This window comes from Halichoerus grypus, chromosome 14, assembly GCF_964656455.1.
Source record: "Halichoerus grypus chromosome 14, mHalGry1.hap1.1, whole genome shotgun sequence".
Lineage (NCBI taxonomy): Eukaryota > Metazoa > Chordata > Mammalia > Carnivora > Phocidae > Halichoerus > Halichoerus grypus.
In genome coordinates this window covers 86115234-86136583 of record NC_135725.1, presented here as the reverse complement: position 1 = coordinate 86136583, position 21350 = coordinate 86115234, and the positions used below count along the sequence as shown (strand labels likewise).

The window sequence follows — 21350 nt, the reverse complement described above, 5'->3', positions numbered from 1 at the left end:
GGCCTACATGGTGGCACTGTCAAACAGGGAAGGGGGGCACCAGGGACCCAGAGAGGAATAAAAAGTCCTTGGAAGGTAAGAAGTCAAACCCTTGGCAGCTGGTCCCCACCGCCCCGCCTGCCATCAGAGGCCCCGGGCTGTGGGCCCCCTGTGGGAGCGCAGGGGGGACAGAGGTGGCTTCTGACTGCCTCCACTGTCAAGTGCCCCTCGCTGATGCGGCCAACGCTGACCAAGCTTCCTCTATGCCCGTCCTAGGCCAGCTCACCCCCTGGGACCGGGGGGGCCAGCCCCTCGCTGTGCTGACATGTGTGCCTCCCTGACTGCTCACAGAGAGGAGAGCATGACGGGAGTCCTGTACAGCAAGGGGCACCGAGGCACGAAGTACTTGCTGAGAGACAACAAGGAACAATACAGACACGATCCCCAAGCTCCCCAAGCTCCATCCAGCAGGGGAGACAGACATTAAACAAATCATCTCCCATGTAATTCTTCATTTAGAGCCGTGATAAGTGCTCCCAAGGAAACATGGGGCACCCGGAGAACATAGAGCAGGAGACCTGACCCGGGCTGATGTGGCGGGGAGACTTTTCAGAGGACGTGGGATTCAGACACAACTGAAGGATGAGGTGGAGTTAGCGAGAGAGGAGCAAGGGGAATTCCAGATTGGGGGGGGGACTGCAAGTTCAAAGGTCCCGAGGGGTTCAGGGAGCAGAGAGGAGCCTGGTGCATGTTTGGTGACGTGGTGGGGTGAGGTGGCACAGGCTTTGTGAGAGCATCTCAGCACACTGGTCTGGATGGAGGTGAATTCTAGTTTGGTGGGGGAATCCAGGGCCTCCAGCTCTGACCATCCCCCCAGTGCCCAGGGCCCCCTGGGTGCACCGCGCCCCCCCCACTCCTGTCAGCAGGCAGGTACGCCTTACCTGCCACTCTACCTCTTCCCGGGAGAATCTGTCCGTGGGCCCATCAGGGCTGTTCCGGGAGGTGTCGGCTCTGTCCTGCTCCAGGACCGGCAGCAAGTACTGAGAAGGAGGGTAGTATTCCAGCCCTGACTCTGCAAGAGAGGACACAAGCGGACCAGGAGGGAGGGGACAGAAACGTCAGCTCCTGCAACCTCTGACTTCCTCCCCAGCGTCCTGTCCCACCTGCCTGGTCCACTGCTCCCCTGTCCTGGACTGAACCGGGCCCTCCATCTTGCTCACTAGTCCTAACGCCAGGGCCTGGAATATGGCAAGCACTCAGTAAGTGTCAGCTGAGTGAATAGATATGCTGGCCAGCTACCTCCCCATCCACGTGAGAATGAGATGATGAGAAAAGCCTGGAGATTAGTGGAGAAGCCTGGGTCCATAATCTCCTATGTGTATGAGACCTTGGACAAGACGCTCACCTTCTCAGGCCCTGCATAATTTTCTCCTATATAACTTGACAGGGTTCATACTCTTTACCCATTTTTGAGTGGGTTGCTTGCCTTATTCTTGTAGATTTATAAGTGCTCTTTATATACTGTAGCTAATAACCTTGGGCCTATAATATATATTATAACTATCTTCTTCCAGATGGTAACCTTTTTAACTTTAATGATGGGATCCTTTTGAGGTAAAGAACTTTTAGATTTTAATATGGTCAAAGTTGTCTTTTAAAAATATAAGCAGGAAAAGAAATACTAAAAATGGCCAGTAGGCGTATGAAAAAATATTCAAAAAACCAAGGACATGACATTACAATAATAGTAGGCTGCTTTTATCCATCGGAATAAATAAACTTAGAAGAACTTTAAAGATGACACACCAAGTGTTATTTGTGGGAAGGAGAAAAGGGTCCTCTCAGAAGCTACTCACAGGAACCTAAACTGGTGCAGCGCACAGCGCTTGGCCCCTTTCGCCTGCCAGCCCCACTGTGGCCTGCCCTGGGGGAATACGCCCACGGTGCCAGAGAGGGCTGGGTTAACATGTTCGCAACAGTGGAAGACTGGAAATAAGCTCACGTTCACTATAAGAGGAAGGCTACATAAGCTGCGGGGCTCCAACACGTGACATACTAGAACGAACTTTACAACAAGACAGATGCATCCGTCATGAGATAGGAAAAGGCCCAAGACCTATTTTTGAGTGAGAAAAGCAGGGCTCAGAATCACAATAGTGCACTATCTTTTGTGGATTTTAAAAGATGTTTTTAAGAGAGCAAACCCCAAAAATTTATGTACATATTTATACATACTACACCGTGTAAACAAATTGAAGAATTATTTCTTAAGCTGCAGAGCAAGCCTACACATGTTCACTGCCTTATTCTTTGTCTTCTGTATACCTAGAAATCGCATAATTGAAAAATCTTTTTAAGGAAGATAAAGGGTTTGGGTGGGGGGATGGGTGGCATAGGCGAAGGGGATTTAGAAGCACACAGTGATGAGCACTGAGTCACGTACAGAATTAAGTCCTCATGTGGTACACCTGAAGCTAATGTAACACTATGTTAATTATACTCGAAGAATTTGTCTAGCTCGGCTATTGGCCGGGGTACACATCAGAGTCACCTGTTGCTCGAAGACTAATTTGGTAGGTGTGTGGCCTGAGGAGCCGTTGTGGGATGTGTAACTTTTTTTTTAACTGAAGTATCACATACATACAGGAAAGAGCAAAAACTCTTCACGTATAGCTTGGTGAATGTTTAAGAGTGAAATCACCCTTATGAACAGGACTCGGTTTGGGGTCAGTGCTCGTGTGCTGATAAAAGTGTCTGCAAGGTTCACCGTGGCCATAGCAGTAAGACTGCTTTTTTTGTTCCTTTTGACTGCTGTATCGTACTCTTGTGTGAGTCTGAGACAGCGTACTGACCCGTTCCACCACCGACGGGCATTTGGGTTGTGTCCGGTTTGGGCTATTATGAACAGTGCTGCCATGAGTATTTCCGTACTTGGCTTCCGACATATATCCATATGGACAGATCCTTTCCAACTTCATGGCTTGCCCTCTTTCCCTAACTGGTGTCTTTCTGATGTTAGTGAAATGTAATTTATCAACACTGTATGGTTGGTGCTGCCTGTTGAAGGAAGAAATTAAGGTTCTTTTTCCCCACATGAATATCCAGTTGATCTGGAATCATGTATGGAAGACTTCGCTTTCCTTTCTTGTTGCTTTGCCATGACATCTGTCACCCACAGCTGTATGAGTCTTGGCCGTGTTCTACAAGTTCCCCAGGTGACAGGAGCCCCTAATTAAGACCATCTGCCAGACGGGAGGTGGCCAGGTACTCTGCCCTCCCCTCTGGGCACCTGGACCAATGGTGGCCCTGGGTTTTAGCTGCACTGTCACTTCTCCAAGTCCAGTCCACTGTGGCCTCAGTCCTGGATGACCCCAATGACCTCCTAACTGGTCCCTGGCCTCCACACTTGCTTTCTCCAGGCCCTTCTCCCTGCAGGTGGAGTGAGCCCTGTCCTGTGCAACACCAGGCCCCAAGGGCCTCCCCCGCCCCCTCTGCCGCACGCTTCCCACTGCCCTACCCTTCTAGGCCCTTCAACATGCTTCTCCTCCCACCAGCAATGGCCTCCTCTCCTTCCTAAGTCCTAAACGCCCTCAGGTTTCAGCCAAGCCACTTTCTCGGACCTTCCCTGATGCCCCAACCTAACCAGTAACTCGATTTCCTGTGACCATCTGCTTTGCTTGTGTCTCCTGCCAGATCTGGAGAGCTCCGAGCAGCCGGGAACTGTGGTCTCCCCGGTCTCTGCTGTCCCCCAAGTCTGGGCTGACACAGGGCGGTTGCTGGGACCATGCTTCCTCACTGAGCGAAGGAGGCAGGTTGCCTGGCTTTACCTTTGCAGAGGAACTGCTGAATGGCCCGGGTGCCGGCACTGCACACCTCCTGGGGGGGGTAAACCATGGACGAGGCGTCGAGGCTCAGAGTCTGCAGACACAAGGGGAACCTCTTTATACATGTTATCAACACAATCCCAAAGCACCTGGTTTAGTTACGAAGCTGTGTTCACTGTGTCCTCTGCTGAGCAGGGGCAGCTTACCTGTCTTGTTCCTGCTGCGTTCCCAGCACCTAAAATGGTGTCTGGTGTGCAGCCAGCACGTGATTCACGGTTTTGGATAAAAACTTAAATACGTGGGAAAAAAGGAAATTGTAGGACAACATACAGAATAAGATTCCATGTTTGTTAAAAGAAATACTCCTATTCTCTCACATTAGTATATTTATAAAAAAAATGTGTGGAGGAATATATATCAAGCTCAAAACGGTTTCCTCTAAAGGGGAGATTCTGGGGTACTTTCTACATGAAATTGGAATTTTTTAACAATGTGATTTTTTTAAGTAAGAAAAAACCCAGTGTTTATACGGGCACACGCGCCCCTGCTTCTGGGTTTATGAGGCCCAGGAAGCAGGGATCTGGTTCACACAAATGCTCACAAAGCTATCCACAGCCCTACTGTGAGGTCTTCCATTGTTTTTGTTGAATCAAGCCCTCCTGCTATCCTCTTACTTCTTCCCAGAGGCCTCCTGGACTTGGCACGAGTTATCTAAAGCCCCTTTCAGGAGCCCATATCCTCTCTGCCTGGGACAGACAGGCCCGCCCCAGGGGAAGGCCTGAGGGACCAGGCCGGAAGTGGCCGAGTGGGGAAAGCAGCTCAGACGCCCCCCAGGCCTGGCGAGCACAGCCCTTCCACCTGGGGACACGCACTGCAGGGGGAGCCTGCCCTGGAGCACAGGAACCAACTGCCTGAGGCTGGGGGGCCCGAGAGCAGAAAACCCCATCCTGGGAGGCCGAACCTAAAGAAAATTCACCCACATGGGTAATACTGATCACCAACAGGAAAACTGGGTGCTGGGGCTGCACCACCTGGTTTGGTGGCCATGAGCCACGCCTGGCCATGTCGGTTTACGTTTTAACTGACTAAAATAAAAGCGAATTTAAAGCTCAGTCCCTCAGTGGCACCAGCCATAGGTGGCCGCGGCTACTGCACGGGACACACAGATGTAGGTGTCCCGTTATCGGCGGGAGCAGCAACTGGACAGCGATGCATGCGGTCAGACCCCAGCGCGTCCTGTCCCAGCTGCGTGCCCTTGAACAGGGCAGCTGACTTCCCTGAGGCTTGGCTCAGCTCCCTCCGAGTCAACGGGCACCATAGCACCCAGCGGCAGGGCTGTTTGATGGGCAATAGATAAAACGTGAGAAAGACCTTGGCCTTAATCGAGAATGGTCACTTATGGTCTCATCCTGAAAAGGGGTTTGTCCAAGGTGCCACCAAGAAGCTCAAAAGCTTTTTTTTAAAGAATGGATGTAAAGTACAGCACTCCCAGAGCTCCCACTAGCTGACGTACGAGGGCTTCAGAATCAGCGTCGCTGTGAGCTGTGCGCTCAGGTACAGTGGCCACTAAGCACGTGGGGGGCCTGGGTGGCTCAGTCAGTTAAGTGTCTCTCGATTTCAGCTCGGGTCATGATCTCAGGGTCGTGAGATCGAGCCCTACATGGGGCTCTGCGCTCGGCGGGGAGTCTGCTTCTCTTCCTCTCCCTCCGTCCCTCCCCGCTTGTGTGCGTGTGCTCTCTCTCTCCCCAGTAAATAAATAAATCTTAAAAAAAAATGTACAAGTCAACATGTACTTCCTTGGTCATACTAGTCACACTCCAGTGCTTGAGGGCCACACGTGGCTAGTGGCTATCGACTTGGGACAGCACAGTCACTGGACATTTCCATCACTGCAGAAAGTTCTGTTGGACAGCACTGTCTCTCCAGCCTGCCTAGGGAGAGGGGCTGACCATCCTGTCCATTCTCAGGCTGGCTGCCACAGCGGGAGGGACCAGCCCCTGGGGTCAGCCCCCTTCCTTTGCTGTCTACATGCTCACCCACCCACTTCTGATAAAGATGCTGATGTTCAGCAGTCTGGACTGAGAGGTAATTCACTGATGGCTCATCAGAAGGTTCTGGGATGTTGGCCAGACTATGTGTCATCGTGGAGAGATAAGTCCCTGTTCCAGAGGCTGAGGTGCACAGAGGTGAAGAGCACAGGCCCTCAATTCACACTGCCTGGTTTTCAACCCCATCTCTGCTATCACTGCTGTGTGGCCCCTGGGCAAGCTCCTTAAACTGTCCATGGCCTCGCTGCTTCACCTGCAAAGGGGCACAGCGGTATCTGGCTTGCAGGATACTCTTGAGGATTCAGGGAACTGATGCAGATTAAGTACCTAGCCTTGTAAGCACCAGAGAAATGTGGGCTGTCTTGTCATCACAACCGTAAGGGCCCCCACCTTCCCTGAGCAAGCTGCCTTGTGTCAGTGTCTGTTAAGGCCTGAATTGTGTGACCCCCAAAAACATACATATGAAGTCCTAATCCCCTGTTACCTCAGATGCCACTGCATTTGGATGTAAGGTCTTTAAAGAAGTAAACAAGTTCAAAATGAATTAGGCTGGGCCCTAATCCAGTATGTCTGGTGTTCTTATCAGAAGAGGAAATTTGGACACAGGCCCATGGAGAGGGAAGATGACGTGAGGACACAGGGAGAAGAGAGCCATCTACAAGCCCCGGAGAGAGGCCTCAGAAGCAACCAACCCTTACCTTGGACTTCCAGCCTCCAGAGCCGTGAGAAAATAAATCTCTTGTTCAAGCCACCCGTGCTGTGGTCCTTTGTTACGGCCACCCTGGCAAACCAATACAGTGACCCAGGAAGGGCTTGTCCCCCCTCCCTGCTCTGATGCTCAGCTTCCACACCTCCAAGTGAGGCTGCTCTCCCCGTCACGGAGCTCTGGGCTCTTCGCGATCTGGACCCTCCAGACACAGCAACTGCCAACCACACCAGATCCCCCGTTCCTCCCTTAACACCTCCCGTGCTGTGCACCTCCTGCTTTCTCTGTACTGTCCCCTGCACCTGAACGCTCCGTTACCCGTGTCTACTTCTCCGAAACGAGTTCCTCTCTCAAGGCCCGGCTCAAACACATCTTTCACAGAGTGTCGACCCCACCAGGATTCAATGTTCTGTCTTTACTCCAGGAGTGTGTATTTCTGTCACGGTCACGGCAGCAGAAGTCACATAATGACAACTGCTCGACATCGCTCTCTCTGTGAGCTAACGACCGAGCCCAGCACTTCCTGACGAGCGCAGGCACTCAGGAACGTGGAGGGGGGGTGGGGGGGCCAGGGCGAACCCTAGGCAAGAACGGTTGCGCACGTACTTCCAGGGCTCGAGCATGCGCCAGTAGCTGTGGTAACCTCTGCATGTCGTTCTCGCTGACGTCCAGAGTACGTAAGCTTCGAAGCTCCCCCAGGGTGTCTGGAAGCTCCTTCAGCTTGTTATCTGGAGAGATCCCAATGGCACAGCTCAGCTTCCCAAAGCCCCTCCAGCAGCTTCCTGCCTGACGCCGCCAGGACCTGGGGGCCCGTGGGTGCCTCACTCTGATCCCGGGGTGTGCGCCAGGTCCTGAGACCTGAGGCTCCGTGAGGAAGGGCACAGGGATCCAGTTTCAGGGGCCTGGGTTCAAGTCCTTACTCCACCACTTACTAGCTGGGTGACTTTGGAAAATGGACTTTACCTCTTTGGGCCAGTTTTCTCATGTAAAATGGGGATAATGATACTGTCTGGGCTCACAGGAGCATCAAAGGATTCCATGAAACTATGCATATGAAGCCCTTCGCCTTCAGCACAGTGCCTGTCACACCGTAAGTGATCGATAAACACGGTATCATTATTTTTATCATCATTTAGATGTTACCAATGGGTAAACTGAGGCATTTTGTGCAGAAAGTGCTTAAGGACAACCAGAGGACACGAGGGAGCTGGGGGTATGGGAGGCAAGCACCCTGCATGTGACTCTGGGCTCTGTAACTATCACACTGGGTGGTCTTGAGCAAGTCACTGCTCCCAGCCTCTTTTCTTCCCCTGTCAAGTGGGGGGCACCCCTCCCTGTCCCCACCCGATGGACTTGGGAGGCTCGCTGCATCGCCAACTGAGGAAGCGCTCCTCCCCGAGGGTGAAGCGCTCGCTGTCAGAACCTGTACTGTGGCTCCTGGACGGCTCTCCCCCAGCTAGGCTGCCACTCCGACCGCACCTCATTACTATAGATGTGGGGGCCCGAGTCCGGGAGCCTGGTGTCAGAACTGGCTAGCCTCCTCTCTGTAAGGCCCTGAAGAGTCACAGGAACTCTCCAGACACCCTGTCTCTCATTACCATGGAGACAGACACCCCCCCCCCCAGAAGGGGGTCAGTCCATTTTATAGGGACGCTCCAGGACTGGCTGCCCTCCTGCTCAGTGGTTCCCAGGAGGAGCACTCTGTGGATGCTGGCCAAGACAGCCCAGAGCCGACTGAAGTCACATGGACAGGGCGTTCTGGCCCCTACCTTTCACATTGAGGGTCTGGAGCTGGATCAGGTTCCCAATGGAACGTGGGAGATACGTCAGTTGATTCCTTTCCACATTCAATACCTAAGAGAAAGGGGAAAATGACATGAGAACCCAGACACAGAGAATAGGGTCTAGCCCTGCTTCAAGCCAGGCAGCATCTGGGTGCCGCACACACTTTAACTCCCCCTGACAGCCCTGCGAGGAAGGCACCGATGGTTATGATCCCACGGGCTCAGAGTGGTGAAGTCACGTGCCCGAGAGAGCAGAGCCAGACCTGGAGCCGGTTCTTGCTGAGATTCCACCATTTATGGAGACCACAGAATGCCCCATGATGGTCCCACAATCAAGCAAGGAGGAAGAAGGGGATGAGCAGGTTCAGGGACCTGGGGGAGGCAGCCTATGACAGGGCTCTAGGAATCCCAGTGCTGGGGGAAGGAAGCTGAGCTGCATAAAGGCAGCGGGATATGCCCAAGGTCTCAAGGCTGGCAGCCGGTGGTGCCCAGACAGGATGGCAGGTCTGCTGGATTCCGCAGACCGTGCTCCCTCCTGGATGTGGCACTGTGAGGGGAGCAAGGCCAACAGGATGGCATGCTAAGTACTCATTAAACATTGATGTGATGGAAAGCTAAGGAGTCATTAAAAATAACGTGGCAGATGAATGTTTGATGAACCAAAGATGGTTAGGAGTTACTGTCAGGTATCCAAAAGTTACAAATCAATGAATGCAACAATTCTATAAAAATATACATGTTAAAAAAAGTCCCCAAAGATCCTACACCCAGGTATTCACTGTGGCTTCCTAAGGGGTGACAATTCCTACTATTCTGCCACATGTTCTGTGTGCCCTTGGGCACGTGACAGGCATCCCTCTGGACCTCAACTTTCTCACCTGTAAAATGCAACATCACCCACATCGTAGGGTTGTTCATTCCCATCATTTCTTGGTCTCCTCCACGTTGGAGGCAGCGTGCGAGGTGGGGGTGCAGCCCTCTGAGGACTACGTCTCCGTCAAATCAGTAAACCCTTCATTAGGAACTACGCACGGCCATTAGTGCTCCCAAGGAAACAAGCTGGGGCTGAGACAGAGGCCCAGAAGGTGGATCTACTTTGACAGGGAGGTTGGGAGGGTTCTCAGGGACATTTGGGCTGACAGAGGATGAGCCGCTCAGGCAGAAGGGAGAGCTGAGGTCCGCACGGAGAGGCCCTGCGCAGTAGGGCAGGAAGGCCAGAAGGAGCTGACTGCCGGGAGCGAAGGGGACAGGAGAGGAGGCGGGACAGCAGGTGGGCCCATCGTACAGGGTCTGAAGGGGCACAGTGAAGAAAATGGGTTTTAATGTAAGTGTGAAGGAAAGCCCTTCTTCCTCTGTAAAATGGGGCTAATGCTAGCACCTGCCTGACAGGGAGGCTGCAGGAAATCAGTAGATAATAGGAGGGAAATGCTCAGATCCTTGTGGGCATGCGGGGGGCCCACGACTGATCCGAAGTGGGACGATGAGTCAGAGTGCCGAATTCATCATTTCCTGCTTCCTCCTTGTGGAAGCTCATGATGAAATCCCAAAAGCACAAGCCAAAAATATGGCATGGAGATTCCCACAGCTCAGACTCCCATGGCCAGGGCGTCACCGAGCTTCCTGACGGGAAAGGGGCAGAGGGCGCCGGCGCCCAGGGCAGCCGTGGCCAGAGCCCCACCAGAACTCTCCAGGCTCGTGCAGTTTCTCACTTGCCGTCAGAGGCAGGTGTTGTGTGTCCTGCAGCCATACCTGGAGGGCGGTCAGCTGCCCTATGTCGTCAGGAAGAGCTGACAGCTGATTATCGTGAAGATCCAGAACCTGCAGGAGGAAGACAAGCTTAGGGGTCACAGTCACCAACTGAGAAAGCCCGCAGACCTCTGGCTCTGGGGAGGTGAGAAGATACCGGGGCCCCTTCCTGCCTCTGGTGTTGAAACAACACCAGCCCCTCCCTCTCCAACTACGGGATCATTCCATCTCAGCTCCTTTTTCAAAACCATTTCTTCCGTTTTCTTTATCAAATATTTATTTTTAGCTGTTGAGTGAAAACAGTATGCTATGAAATGGTATGCCTAAGTATTTATGTTAAAAAGGAAAACCCTCAGAGTATAAGCACGTTTATGTAGAAAAAGACTATCAAATATGCAATAATATACTGACGGTGGTTCTCTGGAGTGTGAGATGACATTTTTCCTCCTTTGCTTAACTGTATTTGCTAATTTTTTTAGCAATACAAATGAGCAAACAAGGCATAGATCATATATACGAGTACATAAATATGTTCCATTTACATATATATGAAATAGAAACATGCACAAGTATAAAATACATATTTAAAAAATGTATAAAATGTTATTTGTTTTACTACAAAAATAACAAGTGTTGGGCTAGAATAATAAAGAGAAGTAAAAACCACCCCAACTCCTACAAACCAGAGTTAACCACGAAAGCCACTCTGATGCCTGATGCTGCCATTTTTTTCTATGGAGTGCGCCCACGGTCAGCTCATGTTCACGTGGAATAATCCCGAGGCCACAGGCCACATGTACTGTGAATATGTCCCAGTCCCTGTCCCCGAGAGGCTGTCAGGAGGAAGTCAGCCCCACACCGACCGCATGATGCCCGGCATCCCTCCGGGGCCTTCTTGTTTGGGCCCGTCAGTCTCCACACTCTGAGTTCACCTGCTCTGAGTTTTCTGCTTCGTCTTTCTACCTGTTGGGCAAGTTCCCCTGAAGGCAGGGCCTGTGGCTGGTTATCTCTGCAACCCCACCCCATGCACAGCACTCAGGTGCCCCATAAACTGTGCTAATCCAACCCCAGCCTGACTATTAAGTTAGGCTTGTGTAGCATAAACTAACAAAGGGAGCTTGGCTGTCACGTGGTACACCAGGCAGAGTCCCTGAGCCCTGGGAGAAGGGCCCCAGTACCTTGATGGTTATGAGACTCAGGAGGCTGCAGGATTTAGGGAGCAGGGAGGTGAGGTGATTCGTGTGGACAACCAACACCTGTGTGGGAAAGATGTGTGGTGTGTCAGCCGGAGGGAGAGTGGCAAGCACGGCAGCCAGCCTGGTGTAGGATGCACTGCAGACCCTGCATGCCCGCTCTTCCCTGCTCTCCCGGACACTGCAATGGGGGACGTGGCTCAGAATCGTGGTGCCTCCAAATGGGGAATCAGATGACCTGAAAGCCTGTAATTTCAAGGGTGGAAGGGATCTTCGAGGCCTAATGCTACCTTCCATCCTGAGAAGGGTCCCCGTGCAGCTGTCCTGATCGTAACCTCCCCCAGCGTCAGCATCGTCATGTGGGGAACAGAGAATAATAAAGTACCTGCCTCCGAGGGCTGCCTGTACGATTAACAAAATAACAGACAAAAAGCACTGAGCCCCGGGCTGGCCTGGGGTCCGGTGCTCAATCCATGTCATCTGTTGCTATTTTTATAGCATCGACCCCCATATAGAAACTTCTAGTGTCAAGGAGCTCACTAGGCTGTTTCTATGGAACATTTTTTACCTCCCTTCATTAGATAATTCATTTAGAATGCTCCTAGTTGTCTACATGCAAAGCCGCGATGCCTTTCCGAAAAATCATTCATTCCATTCTTACTCTCTCTGCCGGGTGACCAGAACGAAATAAGTATAGCTTTCATTATTATGAACAACAAGGTCACCCCGTGTTTACTGCGGCAGGCGTCATACCCAGTGCATTCCAGTCTCCACCTACCTACCTCCCTACGTGTCACTCTTTTAATTCTCATGCTACCTCTGTGAGAGTAGAACTAGAAATAGGAATGTCTTCATTTCACAGATGAAAAAAAAGGATGTAAGAGTTGGCGGAAGTTGCCCAACTCACGAGGGCCAAGGCCAGGATGTGACCCAGGCCCATCTGACACCAAACTCAACTCTTCCAACTGTGCAAACACCTACTTCAAGGTGAAAGGGTGAAAATCAGGGAAAAGGGAGATGTCTATGCCAAGAAGACAGTGCCTAAAAGTCCCACCTGATTTCAAACAAGCAAACATGCAATAAACAAGTCTATGAAAAAGAAGATCCACCTCACCTTCTTCTGTAGAACTTTGCATGTTGCAAAAGCTCCAAATGGAATCTAAGATAAGAGAAAGAAGAGTCAGTGCCTCCCCTCCTGCTGGTTTTTGTTTTGAGTGGCACACATGTGAGGGAGAGATGGGGCAGGAGGTGATCAAGTGCAAAATCCTCATGTGCAGAGCAGCCGAGAGTGTGATGGGGTTGGCTGGTGAGGAATGCTGCTGGGCTGTGGTCAGCCCTCCCCTGCAATCAGCTGGCAGGAGACTGCCCTGCCCGGCCCCAGCCCGCACACCATCCCCAGCCCGCACACCATACCCATCAATAGCTCTATTGGGGCAAAAGAAAGATCTCTGGTACTATACAGAGGCTGGAGAAACCCAGATTCTTCCAGTTCCCTAGAAATCTGTGGGTACATTTTCTAGACTCCTTGATTCTCATAGACTGTGTTGAGGCCATCGATCATCTCAATTCTTTTGAGTAAGAACAAAATCCAAGAACACTTCACTTGACTGATGCTTCTGGTATTCTAAAAGCCCCAGTCCACATCTGTCTTTCTCAGGAACATGTGATCCAAGAAAAAAGGACAGATCAAATTCACAGCCAGAACACCAGCCCCGATTTACCTCTGAGAGCTCACATTTAGAGATGTCAAGAATGTCGTCGGCCCCAGCTTCTTTTGCCTGAGAGTAAAAAGAATAATAAAAAATGCGTTCAAACAAAACACCTTGCAGAGCGGACAAACCAGCCAAAGAAACACAGGATCAAGTTGCTGTAAGAGACCAAAGACACCATCTGGTTCAACTAATCCATTTTGCAGGTGCACCAATGATCCCTGCTTCAGTGGGGCTTGAGGTCCAGCACAAAAGAGCAAATGAACAAGTAATGACAACTGTCATCAGTTCCCTTGGGAGGGAAGCGGAAGGCACTCCTGAGTACCAGACGGGAGGCCTCACTGGTCTGCTTTGAGTCAGAGATCTCCTCTGGGGGTCAGGGAGGCAGATGGGAGGGAGGGAGCACGCGGCTTGTTTGGGGGCAGCGTGGAGCCCCATTCCATGAGGGCAGAGGCGGAGATGGACTCAGGAAACCCATTTTCCCTCACCAGACACATCTGATACTCCAGGCGTTTCCGAGCCTCTTCACTGGGTTTCCGCTTCCGGAAGAAGAGCGGCATTCTTTTTTCTCCCCTCTGGAGTAATCTTCAGGACTCTAGGGCACAGGAGAGAAATCAGGGCCTGGGGACCCAGGACAGGCAGCACACTAACGCAGAACGCAGAGCTGATCTGCCGGACTGCATGACCCTTGATGGCTGTGTCTGCGTCCATCTCAACCATCCATCTGTGCCATGAGCCCAGCACAGCAGGTCTTTCTAAGGATGCTCTTTGAGAATGTGTAACAGACGGGACCGATGAATCACTTCTAGTTCCCGAAACACTGTCAGAGTGGCATCGGCAAACCAAACACTCCACCAGCTACATCATAAGCAAAGAGATCTCTTAATTGAATAAAAATTCCAAGGCAATCCTCAGACACCTTACCACCCTCACAGCTACTGTTCCATCTGATTCTCACCACAGCCCGGTTTAAAGTGATGAAACGGGCGCATGAGCTCAGTGATCTGGTTATATGGCCTGGATTGTAGCAAAACCAGTCTGGAGCTCTGTTCTTTCGAGTCCTGATACTGCGGGGTTTGCCCAACTCCTTCATGCTCGAATAACTTAGCACACACTAATTACAGTGTGCTGAACTCAGAAGCCAGGTGCTTACTGCCTGCCCAGTACCTGCAAGTATCAGCACTTGATAAGGGATAACAATGGGCCCAGGAAGCAATCATCCAGGAAAGCTTATGGTTAACAGCACAGGCTTTGGGATGAAATGTAACTGGGTTTATGGCAGTTCCTCAAAAAATTAAAAATAGAAATACCCTACGACCCAGCAATTGCACTACGAGGTATTTACCCAAAGACACAAAGGTAGTGATCAGAAGGGGCACCTGCACCCCAATGTTTATAGCATTATCAATAATAGCCAAACTATGGAAAAAGCCCAAATGTCCATTGATTGATGAATGAATAAAAAAAATGTTGTATGTATATATACAATGGAATCTCACTCAGCCATCAAAAATGAAATCTTGCCATTTGCAATGATATGGCTAGAGTGTTATTATGCTAAATGAAATAAGTCAGTCAGAAAAAGACTAATACTATATGATTTCACTCATATGTGGAAATTAAGAAAAAAAAACAGATGAACATATGGGAAGGCAAAAAAAAAGAAAGAGGCAGGCAAACCATAAGAGGCTCTTAACAATAAAAAACAAACTGAGGATTGATAGAGGGAGGTGGGTGGGGGATGGGTTGAATGGGTGATGGATATTAAGAACAGCCCTTGTTATGATGAGCACTGGGTGTTATATGTAATTAATGAATCGCTAAATTCTATTCCTGAAACCAGTATTACATTATATGTTAACTAACTAGAATTGAAATAAAAAATTGAAATAAAAAAAAATGTAACTGGGTTTGAATCCCAGATCTGCCATCCACCAACCATGTCACCTTTGTTCAATCTCTCTGAGCCTCAGTTTCCTCATCTGTATAATAATCTTACCAATACCTGGTTCTGGGAGGATCCAGTGATTTCATACATGTAAAACTCATAGCACATTACCTGGCACATAATCACTGCTCAGTCAATGTCAGCCACATAGCACTATACATCTGACGAATATTTACTCAGGGCCCACTACAGCTAGGCGGAAGATGCAGTTGAAAAAGGTACCCCACTCCTCAAGGGGAGGGGTAGAGATCACAGGTCTCCTCCCATAGCGGCCTGGGCAGTCTGGGGAGACTGCCAACCTGCAGAGCTGGCTCAGGCTCCTCTTGTCACCCCACTTGCCAGCAGGGATGGGGAATAGTCTAAAAACAGCCCTCCCCGATCCCTCCCAGATGACAAGCTCTTCTGCTCCCCAAGGACTAACCCTCTCTCATCCCGTCCCCAAAGTCCAGCCCTCCCACCACCTCCCCCACAGTGATCATCCCTTCTCCATCCCTCCCATAAGATCAGCTCTTCCCAACCTGCTCCCCGATGTCCACCCCTCATCCATTCCTTCCTCCAACGTCTAGCCCATTGGGAAGAACCACACCCATTCTCCCCAGGCTGGAGTGGGGAGAGCCCCACCTGGCTTTGTGGGTGGACAGGTCACCGATGCTCCTTCCCACGGGTGGACCTGACGGCAGGTAGATCACTCGTAGGGCTTGGTCATGGACACAGGGTCGCAGACCACCGGGCACGAGCCCGGGCGGAGCCGGAGTCTGGTCTCCTCCAAACGCAGAAGCTGGGGACCGAAACTCAGAATCTCAGAAAGTCATGCAGACCAGGATGACGAAGTCTAAGACTCAGAACCATAGAATCTTGGAATTAAGAGTTGGACCAAATTTAGACCTGAATAAAATTGTTTCGATAACCAAAATGCACATATCACGAAGGAGCTAAAAGGGGACCGGGGGTCGCCATGGCCCTACGGTCTCGGAATGGGGGTGCAGACCCCTTAGGGGAGGGGCGGGGCGGGGCTTTGCGACCGGGACCAAAGGGTGACCCTCACGATAAGGAAGAATAGAGAACAGCGGGGCCCTGGGGCAGCCCTCTCTTGTCTGCCCCCCCAAGTCGAACCTCCCCGAACCCCCCCTTCTGAACCCCTAGTTACAGCTCACCGCGGAGCAGGCGTCAACCTCAGGCACCTGCCCACAAGTAACATGGCGGCAAGGGCGTCGCTGGGAGGCTGGGCGGAGCCGACGGTTCTCGCGAGAATCGCGCTTTCCTGCCTATATCCGGCGCAGTCAGAAGACCTTCCGGTCTTTTGGCTTTCGGCTCGGGGCGGCAAAGGTGCAACTTTCTTCGGTCGTCCCGAATCCGGGTTCATCCGACACCAGCCACCTCCGCCATGCCGCCTAAGTTCGACCCCAACGAGATCAAAGTCGGTGCGTGCTTTAGATGTGGCTGGGGCTGCGAGATGGAGCGGAGCATCCCTCCTCCCCGCAGCCCGTCGGGCCCCCGGCCCAGCCGCCGTTGCCTTTCCCACGCCGGGCTTTTTTAAGTTGCTGCCTGCTAGAGGCCTTCGCAGTGCAGCGATCAGGGCGCTGTGAGGTCCTGGCCGAGTCTCTGACTCATTCTGGGCCTCAGCTTCCCCACGTGTAAATGGGGAGGGAGGACCGGACGACCTGTGGTGGCTTTGCAGCCCGCACGCCTTAGGGTAAGATTTGTGCCCGGGCGCGTCCCCCCTGCACTGGGTTGGCCGGTGGCCGGGCTGTCTCCACGCCGGCCCGGTGCAGGCCTCGGTAGCCGTAGCTGAGCCGAAGGCCGCTGTCCCACGTGGCGCTTGGAGCGGTCCACGTCAGGGGGGAGGCGGCTCGCCCGCTGCGGTTGGGTGGCTTTCTTCGCTCCCAGCTGAGGCTCTTGGTGCTGTTCCGAGAATTGACAAGTGGAGTGGTCAGCCCCAGAAAGATTGGGAGAGACGGCTGTGGCTCCGGGCTCCCTCTGCAGGGACACTGATCTTTTGTTTCTCCCAGTGTACCTGAGGTGCACCGGTGGCGAAGTCGGTGCCACGTCTGCCCTGGCCCCGAAGATCGGCCCGCTGGGTCTGGTAAGTCATCCTCGTGGAGGGCGGTTTCTTAGCTTGCATTGGTTTGTGCAAACGAGACTGGATCTGACGTGCCTTCCACGTTGACGGATTGGCACCCCCTGCTGCACCTCGAGCCTCTGAACTGGAAGTGCTCCCATAACAAGGTCTTATGCCAGATTGGAACGTGCTACTTGGAAGCTGTGACTTTCACTCTCCAGGGTCAAGATCTTAACTGCGGCCTTAAGCGTACATGAGGCGTGGGCCCGAGGTCTTGCCTGAAGGTTGAGAAGAGTGACACTGGGCAGCCTGCTTAGCCTGTTTTTTAGTCAGGGCAATGGGCGTATCACTGATGGGGTTAAATATCGGTAGAGGATTAAATGGGATGTGGGTTAAGATCCTGGTGAACTTAACATAGAAGCTTGTATAACCTACTCATTAATATGACCAGCTTCACTGATGACCCCCTCCCTATTTACTCACTTCTCCATTTGTGCTTTTACTGAGCTTGCGTTTCTCTGAATAGTATTAGGCCTTTATTCCTTGGACATTGGTCTCCTGAACCAAACATTGTTCCCACGTGGGCTTGCTTAACCAGTGTGTTACACTTTTCCTTGGCTCTCCATTTAGTTGGCACCCGCTGAATGTCTTTCCTGGTCAGGCTAGTGGTCGTTAGGAAGTCTAAGTAGTAAATGCCCAGATCCCATCCTTGCAGAAACCTGGTGTCTTTAGAATTCTCCAAGTGATTTGAATGTAACCAGTGTTGGAAATTCCTACGTTATCACATGGGTCCTTATGGGAGGGTAGGTGGGTGAGGGACTTTGCCATCTTACGACCCTGGGCCTGCATCCCCAAACAAACTTCACCTCTAGCCCCATCTCCCTGATGTCTGCTGCTGTGATAGCCATGCCTTGATTTGGTAGGTGCAGTTACGTGCTTCAGACAGTGCTCTGTGTGCTGGCCCAGGGCGTCAGCCAAGTGAGAGGGATGGGTTTGCAGACTGTACATCAACTTAGAGCACAGTGTGATGATACACCTTTCTTTCTCTAGTCTCCAAAAAAGGTTGGTGATGACATCGCCAAGGCAACCGGTGATTGGAAGGGCCTAAGGATTACGGTGAAACTGACCATTCAGAACAGACAGGCCCAGGTACTTGGTTTGAGGGGGAGGGCAGAGGTGGCAACCCTCTGGGATTCCTGGGGGGAAGGTTTTTGGCACCTGCAACCAGTGGTGAGCTGCTGAGGGCAATTTTAAGTGCGGGGAAGGCTTTTTTGAGAGGCTGGATCAAGAAAGAGCAAAGAGGTGGGCCTAATACTAACTCTTGTCACCTGTGTGACATTGGGCAAATCACTGTGTCTCTTAGGCTAGAACATGTTTCGATTGTGACAATAACTCGAGAATGTACAGCAAACCCAGTCTGGCCCGTGTTTTTTGAGAGCCAGGTTGCAGTATTGATGGTCTTCCTTAGAGGGTGGAATGGGGCTTACTCACATGGAGAATCTCTTCTGCAGATTGAAGTGGTACCTTCTGCCTCTGCCCTGATTATCAAAGCCCTCAAGGAACCACCAAGAGACAGAAAGAAGCAGAAAAACAGTGAGTGGCCTTTTCCCTGGTAATTTGTGAGTGGTGTCATCTACCCAGTGTGATAATTTAGCAGCACGTTTTCCCTTTGATGGAACCTAGGGGGAGGTGTAGAGAGATTTGATAAGCTGTTAGCCAGGCACCCCCAGGAAGTGTCATGTGGTTCCCCAGTCCCTAATGTGAGGCTGGCCCTACTCAGTGCTTGCAGGAGGGAAACAGTAGGGGGAAGTGATAATGATAACCAGTTATCAGGCCACTTCTGAGCTGGATGATGCTCTGAACAGCTTAACCCCAGTAACCAAAACTTGTCTTTTTTCATATTTAAAATAGTCTCATTTGTGTAAGATTAGCAAAGACTTGATTCTGCCCCAGCCACCCGCCACTGCACCTGATCAGTTTCTGTTGGCTGGTGCAATCCAGTGGTGAGCTGATAGTAAACCCCAGCTTAGGAAACAGGGTTGTTCTGCATGTGGATGACTCTGTGCCGAAAGCATGGGAACAGCCTGGAAATAAAGACAAGGGAGTGCATGATGTGGTCTGCTTTGGCCTTGGGTGACCAAGCTTAAACGCTGTTTTTCTTTCCTGCAGTTAAGCACAGTGGAAATATCACTTTTGATGAGATTGTCAATATTGCCCGACAGATGCGACACCGATCTTTAGCCAGAGAACTCTCTGGTAAGTGGACAACATAGAACCACCTTGTTATATGGGGTGTATTCACTGTGTGGTAGCATTTCCCAATTTGAAGGGAAGTTACTGTAAGATCTACAATTTGGGTGGCAGAATGGCTTGGTATCAGTGAATATTAGGGGCTGGATGTGTTTGCGTATGAAGGGACCTATGGAGACTTTGCATTAAGAGCTTACGGGAGTTCTGAATCTTGGATTAGAGGAGTGGGAATGTCATTCCATAAAATAGGATTAATTCCTCCTTGCCTTCTGTGAAACTCCCAAGTATTTCCCCATGGGTATCTGAGGATCGTGAGGGACTGAAGCTCCTCTGATGCTACTTTTCTGAATTCTAGGAACCATTAAAGAAATCCTGGGGACTGCCCAGTCTGTGGGCTGCAATGTCGACGGCCGCCACCCTCATGACATCATAGATGACATCAACAGTGGTGCGGTGGAATGCCCAGCTGTAAGTGACTTCTGTTTCACTTGCCTAAAGCAGGGTGAGAGCTGGAGGAAGGCTAATGTATTCATGGAGATAGGCTGGAACAGTTCTAGAAATGGTCAGTAGTGGGTTTGGACTATAAGATTTTTTTGTCCTACTGACACGTTTCTTTTTTCTTTCCCACAGAGTTAACTACAAAGGAAAATGTTTCAATAAAGGATCATTTGACAACCAGTGGACCTTTTGATGTGGCCTCTTCTTTGGGGGAGCTAGCTCCTTTGTGGTCAGATGGTGGGCCAGGGTGGCAGAACCTGTGAAGTAGTAGCTATTTGGGTAACAAGTTCCTTTTGGGTGACAGATTGATGCCCTGTATGGGACTACTCAGAGAAGACACCTAAAGTTCTTGGCCTTTTGTAGGCCGCATATGCATAGAACTCTTCATAAGAATAAAATTCTTTGTCAAAAAGAAAACTTGTACCTCAGCATGAATACGTGGCAAGGAATCTCCATCCCAGACCAGTTTCAATCTTGAGTTGGGCTAGGGGCCCATAGCCCTTAATGCAAGCAAGCCCTGTCAGTTCCGGTGTACAGCTAGGCTTAAGAGGCACTGATGCGAACCTGACCTTTGTCTTGAGTCCTTGAGGGCCATTTTCTAATGGCATGTTTTGGTCTTTCCGAGTCTTGCTCTTTTTCATTAGTTATGTTCGACTTGAGCTCATGACTCCTTTCTACTTTTAAGTGTGTGGTAAATGGAAGGATGAACCAAAATACCTGGGTACTGGGGTGAGCTACACCTGAGTAGCTTAGAGGGGCTTCTGGGTACCAGCCTAAAGGGAGGGGCTTGGGAGTAACTTACCCAAGAACTTAATGGCCTTGGCATTAGTTGTATTCTTGCCTTAAATTTATCAATAGGCCTTTAGAGTAGGTGGGTTTTAATTCCCTTCCCTCCCCCATAAGAAGGGTTGGAGAACTGTAGTGGGAAGGATTACCTGAGAATTCAGGTGAATGAGGGAGGGATAAGCCTTCCAGGACCTAGGCCAAGTGACCAAGAAACCAGAGCTAGAGGCCTTGGGTGATAGCGGAATAGGACTCAAGTCAAATGGCTACCTAAACCCAAACCATGTGGGTTTATTTTGGAGATGAGGTCCTGCTGGCTGGGTATGAGGATGGCATGTCAAAAGACAAGACCCAGGACGCAGCAAGGGAGAAAGGGGGCCAATAATGAAAATCTTGCTGTAAAGGAAACTTCTCCAGGAAGGAAAATGAAGGCCCCACTGGCCCATGAGCTGGGGAAAGATGGTAGGCCTCAGGTTGTCCTAGTGGCTCCGCAGAGGGGTATACCATGCTGAGGCATTTCACTGGCTTCTAGATAACCCTCAGCCTGTTTTTACCTTCTGGGTGTTTTCTTTATAGCAGCAGCAAACACTTGAACATCTCAAGTAGAGATTGGGTCTGGCAGTGTCTAGATTTTCCTATATAGAGCTTAAAAGAGTGGATATCCCTCCCCCACCCCGATGAGATTATAACATGAAGAACCTTTCCTCAACTTAAATTACTCCTTACTATGGAGAAACTGTTCATTCCTGTCCAGTGTTGGTTCTTTTAATAGCCCTCATTCAAGAACCATCCCCAAAATACCTGGCCTTTAAGAAAGGACGAA

The 21350-nt window shown here is 50.9% G+C and overlaps 2 protein-coding genes and 1 non-coding gene across 9 annotated transcripts in view; 2 read left to right on the top strand and 1 right to left on the bottom strand.

Moving 5' to 3' along the window:
* The window catches only part of LRSAM1 (leucine rich repeat and sterile alpha motif containing 1), a 38458-nt gene extending 22236 nt beyond the window's left edge, over nucleotides 1-16222 (bottom strand). For 3 of the 7 annotated variants that reach the window (XM_036112842.2, XM_036112843.2, XM_036112846.2), the window contains exons 1-11: nucleotides 16092-16222; nucleotides 15559-15715; nucleotides 13478-13584; nucleotides 13002-13058; nucleotides 12395-12439; nucleotides 11266-11343; nucleotides 10091-10159; nucleotides 8327-8411; nucleotides 7164-7285; nucleotides 3807-3897; nucleotides 921-1051 (exon numbers count right to left, since the gene is read on the bottom strand). In XM_036112842.2, the coding sequence (XP_035968735.1) occupies nucleotides 921-1051; nucleotides 3807-3897; nucleotides 7164-7285; nucleotides 8327-8411; nucleotides 10091-10159; nucleotides 11266-11343; nucleotides 12395-12439; nucleotides 13002-13058; nucleotides 13478-13549 (750 nt within the window). In that variant the 5' untranslated portion in view covers nucleotides 13550-13584; nucleotides 15559-15715; nucleotides 16092-16222. Of the gene's footprint in view, nucleotides 1-920; nucleotides 1052-3806; nucleotides 3898-7163; nucleotides 7286-8326; nucleotides 8412-9219; nucleotides 9731-10090; nucleotides 10160-11265; nucleotides 11344-12394; nucleotides 12440-13001; nucleotides 13059-13477; nucleotides 13585-15558; nucleotides 15770-16091 lie in introns of those variants that run through there. The other 4 variants (XM_078061795.1, XM_036112844.2, XM_036112847.2 and 1 more) reach the window with 4 other exon arrangements.
* Nucleotides 16223-19929, top strand: RPL12 (ribosomal protein L12). Its single transcript, XM_036112887.2, has 7 exons — nucleotides 16223-16358; nucleotides 16947-17020; nucleotides 18047-18145; nucleotides 18508-18589; nucleotides 19166-19252; nucleotides 19602-19714; nucleotides 19877-19929. Exons 1-7 carry the CDS (start codon nucleotides 16322-16324, stop codon nucleotides 19880-19882), a joined length of 498 nt encoding a protein of 165 aa, XP_035968780.1. The 5' UTR covers nucleotides 16223-16321; the 3' UTR covers nucleotides 19883-19929.
* Nucleotides 18953-19081, top strand: LOC118548812 (small nucleolar RNA SNORA65). The gene has a single exon (XR_004923760.2). It is a non-coding gene; the product is annotated as a small nucleolar RNA SNORA65 (small nucleolar RNA).
* Nucleotides 19930-21350: the final 1421 nt, after the last annotated feature.